Source organism: Staurois parvus, unplaced genomic scaffold (genome assembly GCF_062004578.1).
Source record: "Staurois parvus isolate SC_StPar_1 unplaced genomic scaffold, SC_StPar_1.0 ptg000154l, whole genome shotgun sequence".
Classification (NCBI taxonomy): domain Eukaryota; kingdom Metazoa; phylum Chordata; class Amphibia; order Anura; family Ranidae; genus Staurois; species Staurois parvus.
In genome coordinates this window covers 11815239-11826801 of record NW_028317950.1, presented here as the reverse complement: position 1 = coordinate 11826801, position 11563 = coordinate 11815239, and the positions used below count along the sequence as shown (strand labels likewise).

The 11563-nt window shown below is 40.1% G+C and overlaps 1 protein-coding gene across 1 annotated transcript; it reads left to right on the top strand.

Annotated features, from left to right (window-relative positions):
* The first annotated feature begins 438 nt into the window (after positions 1–438).
* Positions 439–5766, top strand: LOC149463516 (POU domain, class 5, transcription factor 1.2-like). Its single transcript, XM_089675314.1, has 5 exons — positions 439–1101; positions 3106–3217; positions 3350–3480; positions 4490–4654; positions 5479–5766. Exons 1-5 carry the CDS (start codon positions 439–441, stop codon positions 5752–5754), a joined length of 1347 nt encoding a protein of 448 aa, XP_089531440.1. The 3' UTR covers positions 5755–5766.
* Positions 5767–11563: the final 5797 nt, after the last annotated feature.

The following is an 11563-nucleotide window of genomic DNA, read 5'->3' as shown; positions in this document are numbered from 1 at the left end:
TGGCCCAATCACCCCACCTGGAAGGCTAATTAGCATAAGTTAGGGGAAGGCGGGGCCTCTTGCCTAGTCAAGTGTAGGGGTAGCCCCCATAATGAATTAAATTGCAACCAGTTGACCTACAGTACAGTCAACCTCCAGAGACCTCCAGCTTAAGACCACAGTTCACCAGTGGAGACTTTCTGGAAATAAGGTTAGATATCCTTATTTTTCTGCTAGCATCAATACCTTTATGGGACTTTTACTAATCTACAGGTGAAGATTCCCCCAAAGGGGCAAGTGAAGATCTACTGTATGGGACTCTAAGCATCAGATTGACCAGCTGCTCCTTCTCTGCAACTTTTGAGTATGTTTGGTGGATCTACAAGCAATCAGTAGACTCAACTCCAGCAAACTCCTGAACTTAGACGTGTAGACTTCATTGCCAAGGTTCTTCTCATAATGTACAACCAACAGAACTTCCAAGGTTTTGGCCACAACGCGGGACTGATGCAGGATCCCAATTACCAGTATAACATGGGCGGCTACGCTGGGCTCGGGCAACCAAACAACAACCAGAGCTTTTACTCTTTCCCCACAGTCAAGTCAGATTATGTAGACCTCGGTTTCCAGGGTGTGGGCGACTATTCGGCACAGGCGTTGCCCTGGAACCAACTGGCACAGATGGATTCGATCATCCAGATGATTATCGGTGACGACCAACAGGGAAGAGAGCTGATGTCCATCGCAGGAGAAGTGAAGAGGAACCCGAAGAATGAAATTGATCCGGAGCCTGTGATAAAAGAATTAAACCAAACCGCTACACTCAACACGCAGCCACCCAATTCCATGGGCGCACCCTACTATGCCCCGGCTTGGAACGGAGGCACCTACTGGCCAAGCCCGACCACCAACATGGTCAACAAGCCCCAAGCCAGCGTGAAACCCATTCCGGCCCAGCAGTATGTCGAGAACCAGAACTCCGCGGAAAAAAGTGGAATCTCCAGCGTGGCTAAAAGCAAACGTAGTGGTTCAACAAGCCCAGTCCACATTGTGCAGAAGAAGGTCACGCCCCGGAGGATTCCCTACAAGGGCATTTTGGAATACTTCAGCGACCTTGAGGAGGTAAGTGCCCGATATCTCTCCAGGTCTGCGGTGTGTTCACTTCCATATTTCTAATATCTCTTATAAAGCACAAATAGAAGTCTATTTGCTACTTTGTATTCCAGCGTCTGAAAATATGAACCTACATGTTTAGGTGACATTTTTTTTGAGACCCAGGAATTCATAGATTTAGCAGAATCCACCTCGAACTGAAGTCTTGTAGGCTGCAGGGAATCCCTCATTTTTGGGGATTCGGTTTTGTTTGGGGTGGATTTTTCTATCTTAGACAATATTATCCAAGGTTGTCCAGGAGACTTCCTGTGGACCACAACTCCTGGGATTTATAGAAGGAACAAATATTCAGCCTAGCTAGAGAAGTGTAAAATACTTGAATCAAAGTTTGCTGTGCTCCACAAGTTGTCTTAAGTGATCGCATCTTTTTTGATGTTTATGCCTTTATAGATTATATAATTACATCCAACAATAAGCTAATGATTTTATATAAATTTTTGTTTTGAACTTTTGCTATATTTAACCTTGTAGATATTCCTGCTTTGGCAGACTATAGCCACCCTATTGTACTTTTAGGCTCCTGATCCTGTGTATAACAGACTCAGTGCTGTACTGAACTCCTAATCTTGTAGACTGAATTCAGCTGACAACATTTGTATGTGCATTTGTTTGAATTCACTTTATAATGAGCCTCTGAATTGAAATTCCATGAATCCATTTTGTGTTGACTGAAGCATTCTATCATAGGGCAAGTATCATTGTTTTTACTTTTTTTTTAATCCTTAATAAGGTTTATAGATGAACTTTACCTTATGGGTACTATACAATCATGCTGTATCAGGAAAACCTCACAATGAGAACTTTATGGGTAGTCTACAGTTTTTCTAAAGAGTTTCACTAATGTTGCCTAAAAAATCTCATTTTGAGCTTTTGAACCCAAAAAACCCAGGAAATTCTGTTGTTTAATTAACAATTGTTAATGTATATTTTGATTTATCTAGTTGGACAGTCTGTGTGGTCATAAGCTACTTGGAGTTTATTATGCTTAAATTGTGATATGTTGACTCCATGACTTGAGCAGTAGTAGGAGGCAAGTTCAAAACTAACTGATGCCTGAACTAGACTTCCAGCAACAATAGTAAGTCCGTCAACAGTAAGTGTATTCAAACATAGATCTATACTCGGACAAAAAAAAAATGGGACAGGCTCAATGGACCACTTTATCTTTATTTGACTGTCGTTCTTTGTTTGATGGCACCCCATATTAAACAATGCTTCTGTTTTTAATTTCCTATGCAGTTTTTTAGTCAGAAGCCATCCTTGCTATTCTAGCCCCTAACATTTTGTTAACATGCCTCCATCTTTTTGTACGCTTATGTTGTTGATGGCCTTCTACTTGGCTTGGATTCCCTTTATTAAAATGTTTCCATCTAAACACCTGATTTTCTTATACTAACATAACACCATCCTATTTTGAGCCCCCTGACTTTATTTTCTTGTGTTTCACTGAGCACTTGATTGTGTTATATTAAAGTAACATTTACGTAAAAAGACCCATTTATAAATAAACTGTTTTTGCAGGTGTTCACAACGTCATTAGCTCCTGAGATCGTTGTCCTCTGCTCTCAGAGCTAAAGTTGTTCATTGTACAGCATCCCATGCTATGATCAATATTTCTGTTTATAGAGGTCATCACATAAAACTGCACCTGAATCTACCAATATAATGCTTAGTCAGGTGTGGCTCATATTACCCTCAGGTTAGAATGTTAAAGCTGAAAATTACATTTTCATTTTGTTCATAACGGGACAAGTTAATTGTCCTTTCTGCAGCCTGCATTCCCAAAACATGGATTCTAAAAAATGTTTGACTTTTTTACTTCCTTTGCTGATTGCTGTGCCCATCTTATGTGTGGTCGTCTTCAGTATTTTGTTTTGTTAATATACAGTTTGTTTGCTTCATCTATTCTAAATAGTTTTCAATTTTGTAACTTGCTTTTATAACTTTACGCAGGAAGTAACAACAACTGCTGAGATGGAACAATTTGCACGAGATTTGAAACACAAGCGGATCACTCTGGGCTTCACACAAGCAGACGTGGGTTATGCCCTAGGACTTTTTTTTGGTAAGGTTTCCTATAAATAATTCTAGAAGACCCTGCCAGAGAGCATTGTTTGAGTCTGTTTGAAACTGAAACCTTCTCTTTTTTTTTTTTTTTTTTTTTTTTTTTTTCCCCCTATTCTCTTCTCTCGCATAGGTAAAACATTTAGTCAGACGACCGTCTGCCGATTTGAGTCTCTACAGCTAAGCTTTAAAAACATGTGCAAGCTGAAACCGCTACTACGCAGGTGGCAACATGAAGTGGAGACAAACGACAAGATACATGAGGTAACTACATCATCAATGGGTTAAGAAAAGGTCTTTTTATCACAATGTGGAAGAGTAAAGTTATCCAAAACTGATATTTTAGCATTTGGTCGAGTCTGGTAGATGAACTCGGCTGGCAAGATCCCCCTTTTTTTTTTTTTTTTTTTTTTTATTTAAAGACTCTTGAGCAGTGCCAAGCTTGGCTGAACCTACAAATGGTGTAAATGGTAAATTAATGGGTAATAATGGAAAATGGCAGCGATTTAGCATGCCTGATAGTTATTCTCTTATGCCCCTGTGTGGCAGCCATACTGGCGTTCCACAAACATGAGAACCCTACTCTGAGGAAGAGGCAAGTCCTCGAAACGCGTCAGAATTTTGGATGTCTAAACTCCCTATTGCACACTGTTACTCAGCGCGGTGTTGACCCAGCTGTTCTTTTATGGTGTGCCTTGACTATATTGTCGTTTGTGAGTACAACACCTACTTTATTTTTTATTAGACATTTTTTATGGTAATGCCTACTCGCCCTAGTGGCCTGTGCGCCCTCTTTGTTCTTTCCCAATTCAGTATATTTGGATTCCCCCGGTCCATTTGAGGGCAGCAAGGTGTGCATGTTCCAGGACATTCTTAATGTGGTTGTAGCCTGCATCGAGTCCATCCCCAAGCGCAGGAGCATTTGTGTTTCATGAGAAGCCTACTGGTTCCAGTGCATTTCAGCATCGCCAAGACAACCCAACATGTCATCCCCAACTCGGTCAATGAGTAAATGAGACATATGTAGTGGCAATCCCATGCCTTTTCTCTATAGAAAAGAAGAAAATCTGTGTGTGATAGCAAACACCCATGAACCACTTTTAAGTGCCAATTGCAGAATACTTATGCACCATCATTCCGCTTTTGCAAGGAACGCTGGAGTTTGAACAGCCACTCCTATTTTACTAAGCTCTTGCATAGTTGGTGCAGGTTTTAGAATGTGGAAAGGAGGATCCAATACGCATCCATAACACTCTTCTCTTTGACTCCTTAGCTACTCAGTCGGGGACAAATTTCACCTCAAACTCAGAAGCGAAAGCATCGAACCAGCATTGAGAACAATGTCAAACGCATTTTGGAGAATTATTTCGTGCACTGCTCAAAGCCTGGTGCACAAGAGATAGCCCATATTGCCAGGGAGCTGAAGATGGATAAGGATGTAAGTATACTTAGTTTAATTATTCTACTGTTGTATGTTGATCTAACTATGGCATCACAACTCTTATGCTTTTACCATACCTTACCAATGTCAAAAACATTGAGGGGTTAAATACCTCCTTTATCCTATCCAAAATGAAACTAAAGTTTTGTATTAGTTCTACTTTGAGCTCTGCTGAGTTGTTTCAGCTCTAAGGGCTGTTCAATATTTAGGCTATTGTCATAGCATCAGAGGAGGATAGAGCTGGTGGGAGGGGTATTAGTCTTGCTATTGATGATATTAATGATGATAAATTTAATCCAAAGTCACATTTTTTAATCCAATAGTGTTCTTTAAAGCTGGATATGGTACAGACCTGGATTTTGAGCAAGTAAAATGAACCATGGCAGAAGGCACTGGGACTGAATATATGTTCACATTTGCTATAAAGAGGAAGGTGTTCTATAAAACCGATCTCCTGTTATAGTTCCCAACTCTTTCCTGTCCAGCTTGGAGTTTTATGTATACTTCTGCACATTAGAATGCCCCCCTCCTGGTGCATCATCTGTAATATGCAATTGACCAAATAACAGTGGGATCCTCATAATGGCTGAGGCAGGCTAGGGAACTCAAGCACAGGAATTCTACCACTGACATCCCTGTGAGATATCTGTAACCATTTTTGGTGTATATTCCCCCTTAAAAGCTTATTTTACAGTTTGGTTTTTTTTCTCATCTCCAAAAAATTTTACCAAGTTGCCTATGCGTCAAACTATTAGAATCATTATTATAGATCCTTTTATTTTAACATTTAACTTTTTAACCATGTGTTCATCTGTTCACAGGTAATCCGAGTCTGGTTTTGTAACCGCCGGCAGAAAGGAAAACGGCAGGTGCACCCCTACCTAAGGGAAAATGGCAGAGCAGCTTACAATGTTGTCCAATCCCTCTCACCTTCAAACGCGGGGCCTTTTGCCATGCCGCAGGTGATGGCAACTCAAGGTTTTGCCCCAACATCCCTGGGCTCCAATCCTGCACTTTACGCACCCACTTTTCTTAAATCCGAGGTCTACCCCCAGGGCATGCCTCATGGAATGGCCATAGCGAATCATGCCACTTAAAACTCATTCATAGCAAAGATTACCATTTTTCTGTTTCATGTTCTTAAGAAATGGGGAGGCAGGGTTGGGGGTAGGCAAAAAATATCACTGCTGGTAAATCTTTAATTTTGGTTCATGTTGGTCATATTCTTACCTAAAGATAAAATGAGTTCAGATTGAGAATGATTATCGTCCACTCTGCATGGATTGCTGTTACTAGTTTTTAAGTTTGATTAATACAGCGTACATCTGAAACATTTTCAAAATCTTACCTTTTAGTGCATTAGGGTTCCATCAAACCTTCCAATCTATTCTTCAGGGGTACTGTCATACGAGCATTTTCAGAGGGGCAATGCAAAAGAGCAATATTGGTGACTAACGGTTTCTGAGCTTGATTAATTCAGCATTTTGATTGATTGCTAAATTCTCCATATCATTATTATCCTATCCTCCATTTTTTGCCATCCTTAAACCAATACAATGCAAAAATTCTGCCAAACCAGATACTATACCACCGGTGCTGGTATATACCCAGAAATACTTCCTCTGTGCCCCTCTTTAATTTTGTTTCACTTAAAATACAAGAACTTGATTTAATGGCACTGACTGCTGTCTTCCTGTTAAGTGAAAGTGCCCCTACTGGACAGTTGGAGAGTAGAATGGCAGTAGGACTGGCTTAATCATGAAGACAGGAGAGCTGGGCTCCAGTTATAAAGTGAAACTATATCAAAGAGGGACACAGAGGAGGGCAAAGTATTTATGGACAACAAAATATATTAAATATCTAGTATCTGGTCATATTAAATTACCACATAGTTTATATATAGTATCCAGTAACATCTTGTGGTTTTGGCAGCTTTTTTGGATTGTAGACACATTTCTGGTTTTGGGATAGACCTTTGATGCTGTCTGTTATGACTGTATCCCTTGAAAAGCCAAAAAATCAGGTCATTGACTAACAATCCAGCAACAGCACATGCTAACTTCTATTCTGACGTTAGGGGGCACTGTGGTATCTTGCAGTTTGTGAGCGTGGCATAAGGTAGACTGGAGTTAGCCCCTGACCCACTCTTCCCCACCCCACCATACCCCACCCTAACCCCTACCATGTCCATTGTATGTTTTACACTCACTAACTCACTGTTGCCCCCTTCTGTTCAGTAAAAAGTTGGCTTTGTGAAACACCACATTGTAGATGCTGTTTCTGAGCCAACATTAAGGGGCCATTTCTGGCAGCTATTTCTCAGGCAGATACATTATTCATGAAAAAGCAGCTGGGACCTAGGCTACATTCCTTTAAATATAGTTTAGGCATATAAAATGGCTACCATAATGTTGAGGCATCAGGTCTACGTAACCCACTAAATTTGTTACCTTAACAGGGTTTCCTAACTCTTCCCCCAAATTTACATTCTAATGGGTTAATGTCTGTCATGTTTGTTTATTTTACTTTAGCTAGATCAGACTCTAAAATAAGTTAATTAAAATTATTTGACCTAAAGTCAAGAATAGTCACTTTTAGATGTTTTTATGTGCAAACTGCCTTCTCAATCAGCTAAGCTGGTAACTTAATGTCCCCAAGTCACTTTAATCCTTATTGTACTAAAGCGTTTGTTCATTTCGGCTCCTCATTTACCCTGGGGCAAGGAAATGTACTAGTTCAAAACTTCTTGTTGAAATTATTGGGCAAATATCAATACACTAGGGGGCCCAGGGCTGTTTTACTGATTTTTTTTTTTTTTTTTTTTTAATATGCCTTGGAAACTCCAAAGGTGAGATCTTTCTGCCATAATTCCCAACTACCATTTCCATTAATCTAGGAGTTTGAACTGTTCCCTTCCATTGGGAGATAATGTCTAAAATCTAATTTGTAAGCAGCAGCGTGGGTTTTCTATTAGCTAGTTTACAGAAATGAAGGCATTGAAGCCCCATTGATGGCCTAAATTTTGTCCAATTTAGCATTCAAACTGTCAGTGATCTTGCAAGCACTACCCATCCTGACAAAAGTTGATTTACAAATCGACTGAGCCAGGTGGAAAATTTATCAACCGAACAGTGGCTGTGTCCTATCGGATGTGGCCACTGTTTGGTAGCACAAACAGCCGCAGGACCTGCAGCTGCCTGGATACAATGGCCATCCAGAATTGATATCGAATCAAGTGCTTTTTTTTTTTTTTTTTTTTCTCTTGTGTCTCAAAGGCTGAACAACCAAAATTCAAACAGTCTATGCCCCCCCCCAGCCTTAGTTTCCCCAGTTCAGAAGTATTCATTCAACAATTGCCAAAGTACTGTTTTTAAGTTGCATATCCTTCCCTGCTCATAATTTTTCTTTTCATGCAAATTATGAGTAAATGCATTTTACCATTTCATAAATTTGGAACCCTCCATACTTAGCCCAGTCTTGGGTCATTTTAAAACATTTAATTTTACAGCTGGTTTGCTTTCAGTTATTACAGAAACCAGTTCTTTTTTTCTTGATGTGTTTCATCTGAAATGTTTGGGTGTGCTGTATACATCATACGCCTGCAACCTAAAAAAACCTACAAAAAAAAATCTATATGGGATTGCTTTTTTATACTTTTTTTTTTTTTTTTTTTTTTTTTTACTTATTTCCCTTGTCATGGGATACTCCCTTGAAGAAGCTCTATTAATACACTGGAATCTGAAGCAAGAGCTCCCACGGAGAAGGAAATAGACAATTTTTCAGGATAAAAAGTATATAAATATAGAACAAAGCTAGGGAATAAAACCATGTTTAGTAAGAGTTACAAGAGTTAAAAATATATCTAAAGTCAAAAGGATAAGATATAGAAACCCTAGTCAAGATTATTTTTTGCTGTCCGTGTCTCTTTGGGCAGATTTTCTACCAATTCCTGTCTCAGATACAACCTGACATGTGAGAACTCTAAAGCTAGCTATACATTATTTGATTTTCTCTCAGTCAACCCCCAGCAATGAGAGAAAATCAATTGATTTCCCCAGCCATGGTAAACGGTGTGGATTGAGGAATCTCTACTGCTGGCTATTGTATTCAGTACTCACAACATCCACTGCGAACTATATTTAGTGATGCTGCCAAACAGTGACTGCATCTGGTAGGATGTAGTTGCTGTTTGGTAGTATCAGTTGAATTTTAAATTGCCCTTTATCAAGCAAGGTGGCACTTGCAGGGCCAGCCATGGCTTGAATTTTGACATTCAGCAGGGATTGGCCGAAATTCAAGCCATCTATGGCTAGATTTAGGTGGTTGTCATTGGAACAGATGTTACAAGCCAAAGATTTTACTAATATTCCTGTTCTGGTGAGAATTTGTAACATTTCAGGTTTCTCTTCACCATCTGTCCATCTCTTCAATGGACAATACATTAATGAACAATGAATCTCACCAGTGAGACACAGCAACAAAGACCTGACAGGGATTATCTCTACTCAATCTACCTTAAACAAAAGAAAAAATGTTTTGGCTTGAGATACACTTTAAGCCATCTGAAGGTGGCAACACTCCTTTCAAGTTTAGATTCAAGTTGCTTTGTAACAAGACTGTTAGTACTGTTATGGGGTTTTCTGTATATCATCCTGGGAAATCCATCCTACTTAATGAATCAATACTAACAAATTGTCATATTGTGACCTGATATACACACAGAAATAAAACAAAGCATATGCATTGATATATTTGTGTGTGTGTGTGTGTTGGGAGGGAGGGAGGGGGGGGGGGTAATTGGGAGGGAGGGGGAGGAATTGGGGGGGAGGGAGGGGGGGGAAACCTGGGGGGTGGGAAGCGTTTGCAAAATTTCATATTGTTGCGTTAAAAAAAGTCATAACTGTGAATAACACCTGAGTTGCTGGACCTTATGTGATGAGATAATGTCATGTGTATCCCTTAACATTTAGAGGACCAACTTTATCCTCACAAGATGGTATATTAAACGCAGAAATAAAACTTGATAAAATCCATATTCATTGCAGTTATTTTGTGTGTTTGTTTGTTCTTTCACTAAAATGGCTGGGCTTGTTACAAAGGGAAACCATTACCCCTATTTTGCTGAATAGTCACTTCATCCTTTGCCAAGAGCCTCATCACCTGACCTGGCCACTGCTGTCTACAACAGTTCGCTTTCATCCACACTTGACTCACTTGCTCCTCTAACTACACGGAGTATCACGCCCCGACCATTACAACCGTGGCAGACTGACGGCACCAGAAATCTTAAGAGACATAGCCATGCACTGTAATGATTGTGGTGTAAAACCAAATCCCAGCAAGCATTCATCCTATATAAAGCTGCCTTCAAATACAAATCCTCCCTTCCTGCTGCCAAACAATCCACTCTTGTCACTCTTACCTTGTCATCCAGTCCTCATCCTCTCTTCTTTTAACTCTCTACTTTCTCCACCCCCACCCAGTAACTCACTGCTCATGAGATTGCCAATCATTTGCAAAACAAGATTGATGCAATTTGTGGGGGTATCTCCACTGCACAGATATCTATCCCACTTAGCATACCCTATACAAAACCACCCTCAACACTTTCCTCTTTTGACCTTGCTACTACCAAAGAGGCCACTAAGTTTTCTCAGAAGCCCACCTTTTATCCTATGCTGCCTTGCATCTTTAAGCTCTACTGACACCTTCCCCTCCTCTAAAGCATGTGCTGATCACCCCCATACTTAAAAGCCCTCACTGGACCCCACAAACCTGAACAACTTAGGACCCATCTCCCGCTCCTGTTTACCTCTAAACATTTAGAACACAATCGTCTGACCTATCTTGCTAACAACAACCTCACTGACCGCAAACTTCTTGACCCCCTTACAGTCTGGCTTTCACTTACTACACTCCATTGAAACTGCCCTACTAAAATGCACTAATGATTTACTAACTGCTAAAACCAGTAGCCACTACTCCGTACTTTTACTACTAGATCTTGCTGTGGCTTTTGATACTGTTGACCATCAACTCCACTCTCTTGGCATTTGAGACTCTGTTCTCTCCTGGTTCTCCTACCTATCTCAGTGCTCCTTCAGTGTTACCTATAACTCTTCTCTCTTCTCCACTTCCTTTTGTTTCAAGTACCATCTCTATGTTGATGACACATAAAACTATCTCTACACCTCACTCCTTTAGTCACCTCTCACATTACTAACTGACATCTGACGTGGATATCCCACCACTTCCTCAAACTCAATCTTTCTATAACTGAGCTCACAATATTCCTTCCAGCCTATGCCCCCTTCCTGACTTCTCCATCAAGATCATGCTAGGGGGCTAGATGTAATCCTAGACTCCCATCTGTCCTTTCAGCCCCAAATCCAATCGCTGTCCAAATCTTGTAGACGTCACGTCCATAACATCTCCAAAATATGCCCCTTTTTAACCATTAAAGTCCCAAAGCCCAAATAACCTGATTTGGTATACTTTCTTATGGTGGTAATGGAAGGGGGAGGTTTTTACTGCTGGGAAGATTTGCCCTCACTTCCTGCCCCAGATATTCAACAAAATGAGAGAGAAATCTCTCCGAAGTGACAAATATCATCAGAACAGCTGTTAAGTAAAATCTTAGAATTGTGTGAACAAGCACAGGACAAAGAGTGAATTTTCCAAACAGGGATACAGGTTGTATCCCTTCCACAATTTATTCAAAACTGGAAATCACATTTTGCCTTTAGATATATTTTAATTATAAAATTAAATAACAATATTCATTAGAGGTTTCAACTGGATGTGGTCTCTCAAAGTGGTTATTTGACCACTACCTACAAAAACTTTTAAAAGTTGATTGATAAAGAATTTTCATAGCCATTTGCCCAGTGAAAGTTCATGTACATT